The following is a 19,627-nucleotide window of genomic DNA, read 5'->3' as shown; positions in this document are numbered from 1 at the left end:
TCAGCTTATCATGTGGCACTCTGTTAACTGCCTTTACAAAATCCAAAAAATTGGCAGTATATGCCTTTCCCTCATCAACTGCTCTTGTCACTTTATTATAAAAGGCAATCATATTACTAAAGCAAGAACACCCCTTAACAAATCCATGTTGACCCACACAGATAACATTACCCTCATCTACCCAATGCTGTATATGGTCCCTCACTAATTTCTCCAAGATCTTAACTACTGAAGAAACGCAAACTGGCCTATAATTAGACACTTCCAGTCTGCTACCACCCTTATGCAATGGCACTTTCTTACCTTCCTTCCATTCCTTGAGTACCTTTCCCATAGCCAGACTTCCATTGAAAAGCCAGGTCAGCTGTTAGTTTTTTAGCACAATCTCTCAAAACCCGTGGTGAACTACAATCCACTCTCACAGCTTTACTGATACCCAGAGTACTCAGTATTTGGAACACACTCTCCTCTTGCACCTCTAAACCTCGAACTTTCACTATCCCTCTAATATTAAAACTTACATCTCCAAGATGAAATATTCCAGTAAAGTGCTCATTGAACAACTCCACTATGTTCTCTGCATCAGTCACTCTATTCCGATTTTTATCCTGCAATGTCATTTCTCCTCCCACTGGCCACATCAAACTTACCAAACCAACTTCTATCCATCTCTGTCATTCTATTTCCCTTTATTTTTTTTTTCGAGCAGTTCCCTGTACTGTTTATCCCTCGGGTCTTCAAGAAAAGATTAAACAGATTCTTTCTTTCTTCCTTGCATGGCACTATCGTGTTATAGGTTTTGTTACTTCTATATGAGACTAATATATATAAAAAAAAAAAGAGCTTACAACTGTTGTCAAAGAAAAAATAAACAATAAAAATAACAAATCCAAATTTAATTTTGAAAGGGCCAAATGTTGAAAACTTTCTGATCCCTCACCAAGGCTATTGTGCACGAATTATGCTCCCACTCTTACACACACACACACACACACATGTCCAGCTGGTACACCACTCACAGAACAGACTTCATAACATTATTCTTCACTTTCTGCATACAGGAAGGGAAATTTCCACTTACTATACCATGAACAACCAACTGTATTCTCTCTTGTCTTCAGCCATTAAAAAAATCAGAAGAATCCTTAATAGTTTCAGTACTAGTAGTATATCTAGTAGAAATGATATCTTCCAGTCCTGCTCAAAATTTGTTGTCCAGACTTAACATCCATCATGTATAATCTCAACAGCTTGTCATACTCTATATTCAGACCATTCAGAAAAGCGGAGATAAAAGTCATACATCAAGCTATTGTTCCATTGCCTCAGTTTTCTTAAATAATGGAGATCATCAACAGTCAACTTCATCACTGCCTAGAGGTCTGTCAATTAATTGGTGATTGACCACATCACCTTGTTCCATAGCAGATCTCCTAGCCAACATTTTTCATCAACAGACACAAATTATAGAAAAGCTGTTTGGAGAAACTTGTTCAGGGCATTTTGTCAGATCTGGCATAAAGACTTAGCAAACTGCCATCTTATTGTCTACTTTCTGTCCTTTGCAGTTGGATCATAAGTTCCTGATTGTTTGCTATCTGTCATGGCTGATGGTTTTCTTAATTCAGATATCCTCCCCAAATCCTGCAGAACCCTAAGGTTGTACATTAGTTCATGCTGTTTCTCCTTTATATAATGATTTGCTCCCACTAATGTCAAATATTATTCATATTTGATGAAAGTGCACTTCATTCCTCTTTGTTTGATAAATCTTCTTTTATTCAATTTTCAAATGATTCCATAACAAGTGCATTAAACAGTGATATTCTTGGTATTCTGTGGTGGGATATTAAGGCGGTCATATGAACTTCAGTGCTCTCAGAACACAGCCCTTCTTATTATTTCTCAGTTACAGTTGAGATATCAAACAAACAAACAAACAAAAACAAAAAAAAAAACAACTTCGCCTTTCCGTACTTTTGATAATATTAAGATCTCCATTAGGATCTTAATATTAAGAATCTTGGGAGTTGTTTTCCATTGAAGAATTTCAAGGCATTCATGGTTTTCCTTCTCACCTGTACCAACTACTAACATATAAATATGAAAGCCATCCAACCTGAGAATGTTGTTCTCATATGTAGAATATTGCACCAACGATCTCCCTAAAAATACTTAATGCTATCCAGAACAGATTAATCTGGTTAATAGATGACCTCTCACACAGACTCACTCCATTCATTTTCTCATAGATATTCTCTTATACCTTTTGTAAAGCTATTTTCATGTGTTCCATTTTGCTAAACTGGTCACCATCATTCCTCCATTCACTTTTCCTTAAGCCTGTAAAAAGACACAAGCAGGTGCTGGTCATTCCTCATTTCTCCTCTTTCATTCATTATCTATTCTTTGGAACAATCTTATTTTTTCATGCTGATTAAAAAAAAGCAGATCATTTCTGATCCAGCAGTTGCAAAATACATCAGCAGGTTCTTTCTTTCTTTCTTGTTACTCACATGTTGCACTAATATACTATAGATTTTTCAATCTGTTGTGTTTAAAGACCACAAAGAGTGTTTTGACAGCTGTACGAGGGAATGGAATGTAGTTTGTGAATATATGGGATAAGTTTGAGAGATGGATTGAATTTAAACAAATTTGGCACGAGTCAACTGGAGAAGATGGCTATTGCCAGAAGGGAAAGTAATGACAGGTGAAGCAGCTATGACTATGAAGCAAGTATATTATATCTGTAAATTGCATCTATTCTTCTGGCCAGTTTATTTTTCAGGATGAAAAACCTGTGTTTCTGAGAGGGAAAATCCTCCCACCTCCATATGAGACTGGCTAACTCATCTTCTGTTGAAAAGCTCTGATGAAGGTTCTATCTTCAATCTGGAAGCACTTGTCCTTAGAACTTCAACCCAGCAGCAAGTACATTCATCCCAGTCCACTAGGGCACTATTTAGAACTTTAGATTTGCAATTGTTGTTCCACTTCAGTCATACTCTGTTTATACAAACAAAGTATAAACTATGTTTATATTTTGCACATATAGTTTGTTCATTGTTCTCTGATGATGGCAATTTTACTCTGCTGAAATATTGGAAATATTAGTTTTAATATATTTATTAGGATTATTTTAATTTTTTATTAGGAAATTGAAGTTTTTCTGATTAACGTATAGTATGCATTTTAAGTTTTTGTTAGGGGCTGGATAGAAAGTGAAGGTAATTCAGAGAAGTCAAGCTATAAATGTGGTCTTTGAATGACTGTTTCCATTTCAGGCAAGTTAATGCAACTATACACTCATAGCTCGAGATTACAAAAACAGTCTCTCATATCTCTAACAACTTCTTGCCAGTCTTTCATTTAATCTTGTGTGAAGAAATATCCAGAACATGGTTTGCCATTTCTGACTTGCTATACAGATGATCATAAATGTAGTGGTTACTTCAAGGCAGATGTTAACAGATATACCACTTTGTCCAAAGTGGGTGCATGTTGCTGGTACAAGGAATCTTATACAATCTTATATGCAAGAAGATGGGCTTATCCTTTATAAAATGGAGGATGTGTGGTTTGAAAATGGCATAAAAGTTATATTTATTAAGTACCTTTTTTTTTAGATATCTTAGCTATCTTTTCAGATGGTCTACCAGGGATATAGGGAATGGAAATAGTTTTGTTGTCTTGTGTGCCAGGTGTGGGAGCAGTTTGTGAGTATGCAGTGTTTTGTCTATTTTATATTAGCTAAAAGTGTCGCAAAGATAATTGAATTCTGTGCAAATGATCCTGTCTCTGTGTGTAAGTGATTTGAGAATTATGTACTGTTTAAATGGATGGAGGTGTGATTGCTATTTAAGTACTTTCCTGTGTGTGTGTGTGTGTGTGTGTGTGTGTGTGTGTGTGTGTGTGTGTGTGTGTGTGTCCTATAAAAAGAAAAAGATAATGAGCAATTTGGTAGTCCTATCACTAGTGTGTGTGTGTGTCTAGAAAAGAAAGCAGTTTCTTTTGTGTAGTGAAATGTATTTTTGGATGTTGGCTGTTTAAATGCACCAGAAAGGTATCTGTGCATCTTTGATGTTTCATTGCCAAGATAGGCCATGAAACTAAATTGTAAACACATCTTATGCATGGTATAACCAGACTTTTGGAAATCCATTTACTTACTCCATTTCCCAAGTAAGCAAACAGACAAATAAGTCAAGTTTGCACCTGCATGTAGTGCAAGCCCCTTGCCTTTAATGCATAGCATCATACATCTCCTCAAGGAGATGGGCTTTGCATTAAGGGTAAATATTAAGAATAGTGATCAAAGCTTATTCCACCTTTACCATGAGTTTCCTAGACTTGCACTACTTTGCAGGTCACCTAGACTTGCACTACGTGCAGGCGCAAACTTGACTTATTTGTCTGTTTGCTTACTTGGGAAATGGAGTAAAACCAGGTTTAAAATAACTTGGCATCTTTAACATATATTATACCCAAGGTAAAAAACTTTCTACATCTATCTCTCATCCTGAGATTTTTATTTAATAAGGTCAAAGCACCTTATGGTAACTTGTGTTGGTAAAATACTTATAAGCTTTGCATTACTTAACCTTGGTATTTCTAAGCCTGACTCCCAGTGATGAGACCTCAATAAAGGTTGAAACTGGTCTGGGTAGTGGCCCCTTGCCTTTAATGCATAGCATCATACATCTCCTCAAGGAGATGGGCTTTGCATTAAGGGTAAATATTAAGAATAGTGATCAAAGCTTATTCCACCTTACCACGAGTTGCCTAGACTTGCACTACGTGCAGGCACAAACTTTACTTATTTGTCTGTTTGCTTACTTGGGAAATGGAGTAAAACCAGGTTTAAAATAACTTGACATCTTTAACATATATTATACCCAAGGTAAAAAAACTTTCTACATCTATCTCTCATTGTGAGATTTTTATTTAATAAGGTCAAAGCACCATATTGTAACTTGTGTTGGTAAAATACTTATAAGCTCTGTATTACTTAACCTCGGTATTTCTAAGCCTGGCTCCCACTGATGAGACCTCAATAAAGGTCGAAACTGGTCTGGGTAGTGGTCCCTTGCCTTTAATGCATAGCATCATACATCTCCTCAAGGAGATGGGCTTTGCATTAAGGGTAAATATTAAGAATAGTGATCAGAGCTTATTCCATTACAAGAGAAGATTAATCCAAACAGATTAATTTTTCATAAAATCACCATTATTTTGACCTATCCACTGGATTTTTGTAAAAATATATCATCAAGAGCTCTTCAAATACCATAAATTTGCTGTTGTAGATATCGTTCTAGTTCTTGCAAAAATGAGAACTATCAATAAAACATTCAACTCTGACAATTTCAAACTGAACCATATGTAAAGAATTATAAGAACTTGCTAATGAGTGTTTTATCATTTTGTGATAATGGAATTTTTATTAAGTTCAAGACAGGTTGATAAAAGTTTCTTTCTTCAACTACTTCTGCTTCCCCCATTCCCACTGTAATTAGAATTTTTTATTAGTAAAATGATTTCAGATAATGAGGATAATAATTGTTCTCTGGTTTGACACAGTTAAATAAAATTTGGTAACTGGGATCTCCATTAAATAGCTGCTCTAAGCTCAGTTATGATAATGAGAGTGGTAATTGCTCTACAGAAATGCTATTAGAAACTGCAATATTTTTATGATTCTTTGTGTCCTTACAAGTGAATATTTCAGGTCACAGGTAAGAAATATTTGTTTAACCATTTTTAAATATATAGTCTGAAATTATTCATGCAGTAAATTTATTACAGAAAAAGTGTACTTGTTTATCCCCTGTTTTGTTTGTTCTTAATTTGTAAATAGTTTTTATGTGACCTTCATTAGTGCAGTACAGCATTTTAAGACATTTATTGTTAAAAAAAATTAAATATGTATTTTCCTATTAAATTTTATATAGAGACTTTAAATGAAATATATAATAGTTTTTGTTTAAATTAAAGCACCAGATTTAATTTTTGTTACACAATCACATTAGTATGAGTATGATTCACTGTTACTAAACATGTATTTAGACTTAAGTTCTGATTTAAGCTCATATTCAGGTTTTAATGGATTCAATATTTCATCTCATTCACAGATGTTATATGGGATACAATATAAGTCCTCTTAGGACTAGAAGCCTCAAGTCCTAAGACCAGGGTCCTCAGTGAGTGCTGGTAGCCAGCCTTTGCTATTGACTGGGAGGTCTATGAATTAGTTTCCCAAATCTTTGGGAAAATTTCACATAGCTATATTTATTGAGATTTCTTTCTTTTGCTTTTCTGGAACATTTATGGTTATTCAAGCCAGTCCAATCCTTAATGTCTTCAAACCACTTCTCCTGGGTCTACCTCTGCCTCTTTTTTCATACAGTTTCCCTTCTAATATTAATTTCTGAATGACTTCTTGTCTAGTTAGATGTCCAAAATATTTAAGTTTTTGTTCTTTAATTATTTTCATGAATGTTCTTTTCATTTTTGCTTTCTTTAAAAATATCTTAATTTTTCATTTTCTCTGTCCATGATATTTTCAACATTCTTGTGATAGTCCACATTTTGAAAGCTTCTAATTTTTTCTCTGCTTCTTTATTTAGAGTCCATGTTTCACTGTTTTTGAGAAGACTTGACCAGATATAGCATTCTGTTAATATTTTTCTTGTGTCTATATGGATGTCTCTGGATGTTATAACAGTTTTCATATCAATAAAGGCTTTTCTTGCTATCTCTATTCTTCTTTTTATTTCTTTAAGGGAATTTCCTCCATCTGTAAACATTAGTCCCAAATATATAAAAGACTTGAACCTGTTCAATTTTCTTTTTGTTAACAGTTATGTTTAATTTCTTATTTATTGGTTGTTTTGATATAATCATGCACTTTGTTTTCTTTAGGTTAATAATTAATCCCATGTCTAAACTTCTGTTGTAAATTTCCGTGGCTAAGTTTTGAAGATCATCTTCAGATTCAGCTATAAGGACTGTGTCATCTGCATACCTGAAGTTGTTGAAGTTCCTATCCACAACTTTTGCACCCTTCAATTCTGCAATATCTTTAAAAACTTACTCACTATATATATTATACAGTAAATGGTGATAAGACACATCCTTGTCTTATTCCTTTTTTGATTTCAAAGTTGTCAGAATATGCATTTTTATATAATACATTTTATTATATAAAATTATATACTTAAAGCATTACGAAACCAACAAGTGGAGGAGCCATACATCAGGACCATCACATCAGCATACACCAATGCCACAGCAGCAATTTTGCTGCTGTGGCATGTCTTATACTTCTCTGTGGAAATACAGAGAAGTATAAGACAAGATGATGATACAATATATCCAAAATTATTCACAGCGTGCCTGGAAGAAATATTCAAACTTCTTGATTGGAAAGGGAAAGATCTGAAGATAAGTGGAAGATATTTAAGCCATTTATGTTTGCAGATGACATAGTTATCTTTACTTCAACTGTGCCTGAATTACAGACTCTTATCCATGAACTCCAACTTACTAGTAAAACAGCTGGCCTAAAGATAAACCTAAAAAAGACCCCAAGTTATGCTCAACAGTTATGGACAACCAGAAATAATAAAAATCAATAATGAGGAGATTAAACAAGTAGATCATTACATATACTTAGGACAACAAATGTCAATGGAACAAAATATCATGGACGAAATTAAAAGATGCACGATGCTTGGGTGGAAAGCATTTGGAAAATTACATTCATTATTCAAAAGCCAACTACCATTATGCCTGAAGAAAAAAGTTTTTAACCAATGTATTCTTCCTATGTTGACATATAGCTGTGTAACATGGACACTAAATGCAAAGGAAATTCAAAAATTAAGAACAACACAAATTAGTATGGAAAGAAGTATGCTTAGTATCACAAGACTGGATCACAAAAGGAATATGTGGATAAGAAATCAAACCAAAGTCTCTGACATCACAGGAAGAGTGAAATATCTGAAGTGGCAATGGGCTTCATATTCTTGAAGACAAGATCAATGATGGACAAAACAAGTACAGGCAGCCTTCATTTTACACCTCACTTCGTTCCTGAAAAAACGGGCGTAAACCGAATCAGTGTAAAACAGCCCCAATTTTAATGGGAGATACAAAGTTATGTTCCATGCAGTCAAAAAATATGCACATGAAGTATGTGTAAGCTTTGATAATACATGCATATTTATTTGTTAAAATAAAATTATTAATAACGAAAACAAAACAAAAATTATATACAAAAAATATGAAACTTCGAAAAGATATTACATATTTCTATGTTGAAATTCCTGGTTTCAGATCACCTGCATTTTTTTTTTTTTTTTTTGAAAAAAAGTATCCAGTGTTAACTGCCTAGATTTTCTTTTTCTTTCTTTAAGGAGGAGTAATGGTGTGGGGTGCATTCAACTGGTTTGGAGTGGGACCACTGATCATTGTCCATGGTTCCATGAAGACAGCTCAGTGCCTTGATATTATAGATAATCAGGTGCTGCCTACATTGTGGAGTTTTTATAGAATGGACAACCCATGTTACTGTCAAGACGACAATGCTCCCATGCCACAAAGCTGCAGCTGTTATGGAATGGTATGAAGAGATGGGTGTTAAATGACTGTCCTGGCCTGTGCAGAGTCCTGACCTCAATCCCATTGAACACATGTGGGACAAATTGGAACAGCGATTGAGGTTCAGAGCAGCACATCCTCGATCTGTCACTTAACTCAGTGCTGCCTTGATGGAGAAAGTCTCCCTGAAAGGGTGCAGGAGGTGAAAGCCAAAGGTGGACTTACCTGATATTAGGATTCGCCTACTGGTATCAATTGTAAATTGCTAAAGTGTCCAGACAATTATTGGTTGATAGTGTATATGTATATATGTGTGTGTATGTGTGTGTGTATATATATATATATATATATATATATATATATATATATTCCACACATGAGAGGTACAAGAACCTATAGTACATCAGTGCCGTTTGTGCATTTGATTCTGCGCATGGTGTCCAAAGCATGGTTAGCTAGACCTCACTGATTATAGTTGTGGCAGGAGATATTTCTGATGTTCTTCAAGGCATAGATGTTGATAGAAACTTCCAGTTTGGCCATAATTTACAAGAATAAGGAACCTTGTACACACCTGGAACAGAGAGGGGGCGGGGGAGAGTTGATAATTTTAGGAGACTGCCAAGGACAGCCAACTTCATATGAGGTTTGAAAGTAATGCAGAGATTATATTTTTTTAAAGTTTCTGGCTGTATTGTCTGAGGTTATAGAGAATAATAATAATAGCAGTACTGTAATCTATATGTTGAGAGGAATGTGTGGCAGTGGGAGGACATATTAGTTTGCTAATTCCTCCTCTTATCTCACATTCCTCTCAACATATACAGATTATGGTAATTCTATTTCTATTCCCTATCTGGACCACCTCAAAAAATAGCCCAAACTTCACTCTATACTTCTTTCAAATCTCATATGAAGTTTGCTGCCCTTATCTGCTTTCCCTAAGGATCATCTTCCTCTCATCTCTGTTCCAGGTATGTCTTTGTACACACCTGGAAAGGTGATAATGTACAAAGGCAGCAGATATATATATATATATTTTTTGTTTTGAATTTTCAATAGATTTAAAAACCTTCAAATTTTAATAAATATGATTATGTGAAAGTTCCTTGTATTTAGGGAACTTTCACAAAAGAATATTGGAACCATTAAACCTGAAATGAGAATTCATTGTTGTTCTTGAATATGTGTATGGTTTTTTGTGTACATTTCATAACTGCTTTTGTGATTGCAAATAATTAGAATAAACTATCTTTTAGAACAATCCAAGTCCTCCCAGAAAGTTTAGTCACTGGAGCACTAAATGCTGCTGCAACTGTGTATAATACAGCATATGCAGTAATTTCTAGTATGCAGATTAAGCCTGAGGTTGGTATCAAAAATCTTTGTGTCATTAGAATTAATAGGAGTTATACTTTATATGCTATTTCTATAGAAAATTCATGCTCTCCAGTGAAATTCATTTTTACTATCATTGGACTGTCAATAGTATCTTCTGACTTCAGAAGATATTATGGATATCCTCCACCTTAACTGTTGGTACATCTTTTCTACCACACCTTCAGTGCATTGAGGAATCTATTCATGGATATCTTCTCATCACCCCCATTCATATACAACTAACCTCCTCTGAGTTGAAATGATAAAAAGTCTCTCACAGCTTATGTATTGCTACCATTCTCCTTTCTTCCTCTCAACTACATTTTACAGATAACCCACCTGTTCTTATCATAATATCTTTTATGGCACTTGTTCAGTGATGGGAAATGTAGGCTGAAGTCAGCCATGAACCTGGAGGGGCATAACTGGTAGTGATTTAAAATAGTCCATAATAAAATCATTTTCCCTACTGCCTAGGCTTCTAGGTAGTCTGAACATATAGGTAGTTGGAGAGAATTGAGGTGATGGCAACTGGTCAGTAATTAGATGGCAGATTTTATATACTTTTTTTTAAAAATAAGTTGGATATATATATATATGCTTGCTTTCATGTATTGGAATATGTGACAACTAAGTATAAAAGCTTGTAAGAAATGATATAGGACAAGTATTAGTTCTAGAGCACAGTGTTTTGAGTAATGTTGGAGAGATACCATCAGGACTAGAAGACTTTTTAACATCTGAGTTATTTAGTATTCTTCTGATATCATTTTATTGAAAAGCGACAGGAAGTATGGTGCACTGCTTCTGGTATGTTATGAGACCAATTTGCTGTAAATCATTTGTGCAAAAATTGGAGAGAAGAGTGATGCCAGGAGGTCAGCTTTGCTTTAGGTGTTATAAGAATGATGCCATACGAATGAGAGAGAGAGGCAGAAGCACAAATGTGCAGAAGTTATGCCTGATGGTCTTTGCAAGTCAGAAGACCAACTTCCATTTGGACAGGAAGCAAGTTTTTTACTATCAGCCCTTGCAAGTAAAGACAGATTTTGGTTTTCCACTGATTGTTTTGCATTAATTTGCATGCTTCATCACAGGCTGAATAAGAAGGGATTGTTGTTGGTGCAAGCCACCTGCAGTATGCTGAATTCTTAATTTGACTGCTTTGGTATACAGTTTGTTAAACTGTGCTTGGAAAGTGTGGGTAGAATGGGAAATCAGTTTTTCTGATGATGATTATAATTTCTATGACTTGCTTATGGGTGTTTTGATACAAGAGTGCAATTCTAATCCATGTAAAAGGAAGAGTAAAAGATCTAGAGGTCATCCCATTTGATTCTTTTCTAATGTCCAAAGACATGAGGTTAGGATTGGCTGGAGGGAACACTGTGAGTGAGGATATTTGTCAAAAATTGTGATATGAGTTACTCAGAGAAGACAGGTGGCCTATACAGTATATTTGGAAGGAGAACTGATTTTTTTTTTTTTTAAATTAAAAAAAAAGGATGTTGTGTGAATGAAGAAGATTATCAGGTATTTAGGTTGATAGAAGATGTACAATTTGCATTAGATCATTGCTTATAGCAAAAAAAAACTCTTGCATCTCATTCAGCTTAGTCATAGTTTTGGAAAAGGAAACCAGTTGCAGTTGTGGGCATTAAGGTCACCTAGGAAGATGACCTCACTATTTGGAGAGCTGGACTGCAAACTAAGCTTCAGGGATAAGAAAGTGAAGAGGTCAGAGTGTGTGTGTGTGTGTGTGTGTGTGTGTGTGTGTGTGTGTGTGTGTGTCTGTTTTAGAATTTGGAAATCTTAAGACAGGAGCTCCAAATGCAGTGGATTCTAAATGTAGAATTCACTGGCAAGTAGTGTCTAATCTCACAAAGGCAGTAATTTGGACACATTGAAGGTTAGGACTGGTAGTTGTAGCAGCAAAAATAGGTGTGGTCTATATGGATGTTGGTAAAATGCATATGAAAATTATTTTATTTATTTTTTGTAGGCATTTTGGCATGTTTTGGTTTGATTTGTCATTTTTGTTGAAATTAGTTTTTGAGAGTTTATTTTAATTACAATGGTTTTGTTTTCTGTATTTTTTTTAATTTTTTTGATTAGGTAATAGATGAAAAGATACTTTTGGATGTGACATCCATACTGAAAGAGCAACCAGTCTCCTTGACAGTGCCTCCACATACCACTACTTGGATTCTCCCCTGCAGGCATGGCCTGGCAGAATATGTGGAAGTGCACTAGCTGACTGGGAAGCCTCCTGATTCATTACTGGTATAGCTTTTGGGCCAGTGTACATCTGGCAACCTGCTTGACTTCACATAAACATAGGAATGACCACAGTCAGGTGGGCTTCCTGAAATCATTTAAAAAGGCCAAGAAAAGAGCTGGAAAATTTTGGTACCCTCAAAATTTTTCAAATTTTTTAAAATCATGGGTTGATATATTTCAACCCATGCTGCATGGAAAAGAGGAAGCAGTAGGGGGGACAGAAACCAGTGCCCCCCCTACTCTGGAGACCAAACATAGAATTGCCATTTCAGGATACATCCACCTCCTAATGGGTCTAGATTTTTCTGTAGTGGAAATGCTCACTCCTCAAGAAGGTGGGATTGACACTTGACAGGAAGAAGCTGTATATTATATTCCCCTGCCCAAATAAAGTTGCCAAGTTTTTTCTCCCAGTAAACTTTTTGCTTTCCTCTTGCAGGACAGGCATACAGTGAAAGAGCATGGATGGCGTACACACACATTTCACAAACATAAGACTAATAGGATTAACCATCCTCTCATGGCATTAATTTATATGAAGCCAAGTTATTTACTTGGCTGTTGCAGGCCACGGAGCATCATAAGATAGTGTAGTATGCATGAGTTTATGCTAGCCTTCACATAAACATAAGAATGACCACAGTCAGGTGGGCTTCCTGAAACCATTTAAAAAGGCCAAGAAAAGAGCTGGAAAATTAAAACTGTAATGTCTGTAATTTAAACCAGATGTTCATTAGTCCAAGGGAATACATATTCACATTCTTTAAAAAAAATATATTTTTCAGCTGCCTCTTAACTAATGTCACTCATAACTTGGACATCACGATTTAAGAGGTTTTTTTAATCTGGCTGAATGCATTCAGTTTTTTCTAAGTTTATAAATCTTCTGCAGTCAACTTTATATTTTTTTTTCCTAGAGGACTGATAAATTAGGTGAGCATGTTGGCAATGCTGTATTTCCAAAAAAAAAATTATTTTTTTTGGAAACTGCTGTTGCAGAAACTAAATTCATGCATTCATCTGCAGTTTGATTTATGGTATCATCCTGTTGGAATCATATATATATATATATATATATATATATATATATAATCAAATTAATACTCAGTCTTTGTGGTTTATAAATGAAGAAAATCTACAATATATAGAAAAATAAGATCAATAACATATTCTAATGATATCTTCCATAAACAGTCATTTTCATAGCATGCAAAAGTTTTTTTATGCATTTTTAGATTGCTCCACAGTTTCAATTTTACACGGAAATAGATTCAAGTCTCTTTTGAGTAATCTGTTACTCTGATACTAAATAGATTACAAAATTTTTGCAGTTTCTTTTAATTGCTACAGTAGTGTCAGTGCTTCAAATGTGTTTTCTAAGATCAACATTTAAGTGATTCTGAAATCTTTCAATATATCATATAATGCTGCACTTGATGAAATATCTTTTAGGTGTAACTCCTCTCGTGAATGCTCCTTGCCTACATTATAAAGCTAATTTCGAAATATAGTTTGTCATTTTTTTCCCCTCATGATATAAACTTCAGGGTTTTATTCTGAAAATTCAAGCATGTAAGAGTCACTTGACAAAAGATATGCTTATTTGTATTTACTTTTCAAAATGTAGATGGTTTATATTTATGAAAGTTTGATTAAACATGAACCAAAGAATGTGTCAAATGTTAGATAACATTTAGGAATGTGATACATAATAAGTTACATCACACTGAAATGCCTACTGCCGGCACTGCATATATAAAAGGCACTATTTCTCAACAGTGACACACGATGTCCACATGTTAGTTATAACTTGGCCTACATGTTAGTATCATCATTCTTGAACTTCAGTGTTTATGGTTTGAGTGTATACTTTATATCTGTCAGGTCCACTGTTCAAGAAATTCATTTGTCCAGATAGGCACAGACAGAATGAAAATAGTGAGGTTTACTTGGCACCATGTGTGTTATTTTGAAATAACAAATCAAGATATCTCTGCCAGTAACAGTATCATTGAATGTATAAGTACCAGATTAACCATGAACAGAGAATAAGAATTCCATCAACACACACTGATCTTGGTTGTAGAATGAGGGAGTAAGTTGTTTATGGTCCAGTAAATGCACTTTATGATGATTAAAATGAGCATTTAATTAGAATGTGGCTTTGTCTAATTATACGCATACAAGTTAGTAGATAGGGAGTTAGAGTTGAGAGGGCATATTTGTAGAAGTGGCTCAAGCAGCTCATTGGATTACTTGGTTACTGAAGAATATCCTGATGAGCAGAGACAAGCAGGTTATTATACCTCTTTATAGAGCCTTGGTAAGACTCCATCTTGACTACTGTACACAGATCGTCACCTCAGTTTCTTGGTGGGGAGGAGGATCCAGAGTTGAGCGACCGAGATGGTAGCAGGTCTATGGAATGAACCTTATGAGGACAGGTTGAAGATTTGTGGGTTACAGAAATTAGTCGACAGGCAGAAAAACAGGTGATATCATTGAGACACAAATTACAGAAGGTTTTTTATAAAATTAATACAGGTTTGGTGGTGGGAGAACTAGGGACCATCATTGGAAACTGAGTAAGAGTGAAGTTAGCAGGAGTGTCAGGACTAGATATTTTGCTTGGAAAGTGTTAAATATGAGGATGGTCTAAAAAGTTCTTGGCCTAACAATGAAAAAACGAATTTATAATCTCCCTTAAGACTAATATATTTATTCCAGCGATGCTCCAGCGCCATTATCCCTTCACTGTAGTGGTTCTCAGTAAAATCTGCAAAATACCCCTTACAGCTGCAACCACCTCTTGATTCGAAGAAAAATGCTGACCAGCGAGGAAGAGTTTTAGTTTTGGGAAGAGATAGGTCAGAGGGAGCCAAATCTGGGGAATAAGGTGGATGTTCCAACAATTCATAGTGCAGATCCCTTAATTTTCCCATTGCCAAAACACCTTTGTGGGCATTGTCCTGATGAAAGATGATTTTTTTCTTCTGCAAACTGGATCTTTTCTCACGAATTTTTTCGCCTAGTCTGGTTAAAAGATTGGAATAATATTCCCTGGTTATTGTTTTAAGATAATTAATAATAAACCCTTTTCAAGATAATTAATAAACAAAATGCCTTTAACATCCCAAAACACCGATGTCATGACCTTTCCTGCTGATGGAACCGACTTTGTCTTATTTGGAGCTGAACAACCGGCTTCTGTCTACTATTTTGACCACTGTTTGGATTCTGGTGTGTGTAATGATGAAATCCAAGTCTCATCTGTAGTGATAAATTGATGCACAAAATCAGTTTTATTCTTGTTAAAACACTCCAAGCACTGTTCAGAGATTTTCATGTGAATGCGTTTTTGATCTGCTGTGAGCAAGTGTGGCATGTTTTTTTCATATGCAATTCTTCATGCAAAATATATCCTACACGTTCTTTTGAAATGCCTATAGTCTCAGCAATTTCACTCACTTTGACTCGCCGGTCGTCCAATTGATCGTTCACTTGATCGATGATTTCTGGTGTTGTTACACTTTTTGGACGTCTTTCACGTGGATCATCTTCAAGGCTGGTATGGCCATGTTTAAACTTGGCAACCCATTTTTTAATTGTTGAAAATGAAGGAGAAGAGTGCCCATAAACTTTTATGTACTTAGAATGAATTTGTTTTGCCGTTAAACATTCTTTTACAAAGAATTTTATAACCGCCCAATTTTATCTATTTCAAGAGATACAGACAACACTTTTGCTTCAGACAGTTGTATAAAAAAACTACTTGATAGAATGACTTGCAATTTTACATGGATGCTTATGACAGATGTACCAACTTAGGGGGGGGATCTTGCAGTGCTGTTATCTGTGGTCGAGGCCGAGAACTTTTCAGACTTCTTTTATAAGTGGAATGGGTTGCTAGAGTGTTGTAGGTGCCGCAACTGTGAATGAGTTCAAAGCTAAGTATGATAGATACTGTGTGAATGTTGGATAGTGTCTGGCATGATGTTTATGGTCTCCCTCGATGAATCTTAAGAACTCCATGGAGTAGCCTTTGATGATAATAATAATACACCCTGATGCATGTTTTATATCCTTAAAATCACCAGCTTTTACCCATTTGTTAATAATTCCACTAATAAAATTGTGTTCCTCATTCATGATTGTCTTCCTGAATTGAATACAATTAGCCATTGTGTGAAAATCCTCTCCCTTTCCCATTAATATTATGATCTATTAATTGTTCTTGAAAAGATTAAATTTTACATTTTAGTGTATATTAATAAACTTTTGTAAATATTCTTTGAAAATCCATTTAATGAATGAAAAAATTTGCATAAAATCAAATTCTGCTTTCAGCATCAGTTTTTAATGTGAAATAATAATTCTTGTCCTTTTTTTAAAGTTTATTTTGTTTAATCTCATTAATATGTAATATATTTTTACATCATCAAACAAGTAGCTAAAACATAAAAGTATACAAATTTTAACTTTCGTTATCATGAATTTTTAGCAAACTGTAACCACAGGAATCCCTTCACCACTCCCATCTCTCACTCCTATGGAACTGTTGGAAGAAATGGGTTTCGATGACCGCTCAATTAATGAGCGTCTGTTATTAAAGCATAAAGGTAACATGACAGCAGTTGTTGAAGAATTAGTAACACTATGTTGCAGTGACCAGAATTCTCCTCCCTCTTCTGGAAGAAGGCCTACAAATGCAATAGAATTTGACTGAAGATTATAAACTGCAGACTCCTTTTATTTTTAAATATAGTGTTCGCTCTCATTTATCTCTGCCTCAACTCTGTTTGTCAGTTTTCTGTTACAATGACAGTATGGTGGCAATGTATTTTTAATGTTAGTGAGGAGTATCTATATATATGGTTTAGGTCATTGAAATGTTACAGTTGCTTATTACCCTATTAAGACTGATTTTTAGTATATTTTAATTTTCAGATTTTAATCGTGTTTTATGTAAAAATTGGCAGTAGCACTTTAAAATTCTGCTAATTCTAAATATCAAGATATTTAGCTTTAGTAGATTTGCTGATCTTTGTAGTCACAGTGTTTCCAGATGAAATATTTATACATAATACTAAGAATATCATTTCTTATTTTTGTCAAAGAAACAGCATAACTCCTGCTCGAGAACACCAACTTGTTTGATTTAGGCTCTGTTTTATATAGCACTTCACTTTTATTAATAATTCTCTGCTCTTAACACGGATTTGAGAAATTGTCAGTGTAGTATTCAAAATTTTAGAATCTCAGATTAATATGATCTACCATACATAGTTCACATATATACTTGGTTTATTACAGGACAGTGAGTTTCCTGTTTTGTAATGACTTTATTTTGAAATAAAATATTATTTCGCCTCCAAGTTTCTTTTCTCTTTTTCAAAGATAGGACACAAACATTAAGCATCTTCATCTAATAATCTGTTCTGGACAGCTAATGAGGATAGGAAAGCGTCTATATTTGATAAATACTAGAGTCTTAAATATTATGTTGATTTCATGCTAGCTAATCTATAATTCAAACTCTGTATGTATTGAGATACCACTGTTTACCAACAGCAGCATGATATTGCTGAGTAAGATGAACTGATTGGCAGAAGGGGACACACACACACACACACACACAATATCGTTTTAGAAAATTTTTTAGCCACTAACCATCCCTTTTCTAACTTGAGCTTAATGCTATTACACACTTAAAGATGACAGCAAGGAATACAGAAACAGTTTAATGGCTGAAATTGCAGATCAAATCACTCAGTACCTTATGTCAAAATTAAATCCATTCCTACATTTTATTAATGATATATCAAAAATCCAGTAAAATAATGTGATGTCTAAGGAATTTGATTTTTAAACTATGGACTGATTTTGAGTCCTGCAAAACTCACTCAACTAAAATAATAAATATATAGATACTAAAATCTTTAAATACAAATTATACGATAATCTTATTTCTTATTCCTTCCTTCCCCTCTTTTACTTTGCATTGTTGAGGATTTTCAATTCATTTAACCACTGCCATATCAAGGTTAAGGTGGTTAGCCCTATGCCTCCTGATGTATCCTATGTCTATGGATGTATATTTTTATGGGCCGATTTGCCTGTCCTGGGAGACAAAAAAGCCCAGTTTCTGGGTGAAATCCCCCCCCCCATCTCCGTATGAGACCGGCTAACTCGCATTTGGTTAATAAAGGTTCCTCACGTCACTGACCGGAATCAAACCCAGGTCTTTCCGACCAAAGTAGTCTATACTTGAATGAGCTATGCAGGCTCATTATATGATAATACAGTTTCAAAATAACTAAAAAAATATTAAGATCTATCTTAACTATACAGATATTGCTTATATTTCAGTGACAGTAATGCAAGAGTCACTATAAAGGGGGGGGGGATACTGAAAATAAGCCTTTTCAAGGTCAGAATGTTCAAATGTAATCACTAAAAAATAATTTAATAAGAAAGTTTTGGCAAGATCACTTGTAGTGGTGACATTAATTGTACCAATGAAAAAGAGCAAAATTTTTAACTTCTACAGAGTCAATTTATTCAGCAAACCATGTACTGCACAGTGGAGCATTTCAGAAATTTACCTTATTGCACAGAAGACCAAATCCAAAGACTCATCATGGGAGACCAAGCTATCCACACAATATCTGTTATTCCTCTCCTTGATAGGCAAAATACTCAACTGACTTAAAAGTTTTTAAAATAAATTTTAGTTTAATCCAAGTGTGTGCAAACAAAGTTTGTGCCTGAAAGTATCTTCAGGACTGGGGTAAAGTGGTACAACCCTGGGCAAGGAGTTGGCTGGTGTTGTACTCAACTGACTCTGGCAACCAATTCCATACATTCACTAATCTCCAAGCAAAAAAATCTCACATTCTTGCTAACCACACTCTTACTCAATTTCCAGAAATTACCTCTTATTCTGCCCCCCCCCCTTTCCTCAATGTATTACTTTGCTGAAAGACACAATGGTCATTTCTGTACAAACAACACAAAGTTGGAAGCATTGCATTGTCTATTTAGATACCACTTGAAGTTTAATGTTCATGGTAACCACAAACAGAGGTCCAATACTAAAACAGGAACAACAGGACCATACCATCACACCACCACCTCTGAATTTCATAGTTGGGTCTATGCACTCTAGTAAAAGATGTTCATATATGATGATACTTCTTGGTAGAGGGTGTAGCAGGATTAGTCGCTCCATAACATAGCTTTCCAAGCTTCTACATCCCACTGTGCATGCTCTTTGCACCACTGAAGATATGCTACATGTTAGTTCAGGTAATGTGGGGGTTTGCATATTGTAGCCCTGTCATGGAAACCCATGTTGTGA

At 34.9% G+C, this 19,627-nt stretch overlaps 1 protein-coding gene across 4 annotated transcripts in view; it reads left to right on the top strand.

Moving 5' to 3' along the window:
* The window catches only part of LOC150104970 (uncharacterized), a 336,174-nt gene extending 318,532 nt beyond the window's left edge, over positions 1-17,642 (top strand). For all 4 annotated transcript variants that reach the window (XM_090396080.1, XM_090396079.1, XM_090396081.1 and 1 more), the window contains exons 18-19: positions 9,867-9,975; positions 16,769-17,642. In XM_090396080.1, coding sequence (XP_090252206.1) covers positions 9,867-9,975; positions 16,769-16,993 — 334 coding nt within the window. In that variant the 3' untranslated portion in view covers positions 16,994-17,642. The remainder of the gene's footprint in view (positions 1-9,866; positions 9,976-16,768) is intronic.
* The last annotated feature ends 1,985 nt before the right edge of the window (positions 17,643-19,627 follow it).

Source organism: Typopeltis vanoorti, chromosome 7, assembly GCF_054136105.1.
Source record: "Typopeltis vanoorti isolate ZY-2024b chromosome 7, IOZ_Tvanoo_1.0, whole genome shotgun sequence".
NCBI classification, from domain to species: Eukaryota; Metazoa; Arthropoda; class Arachnida; order Uropygi; family Thelyphonidae; genus Typopeltis; species Typopeltis vanoorti.
This window is presented reverse-complemented; position numbering and strand designations above follow the sequence as displayed.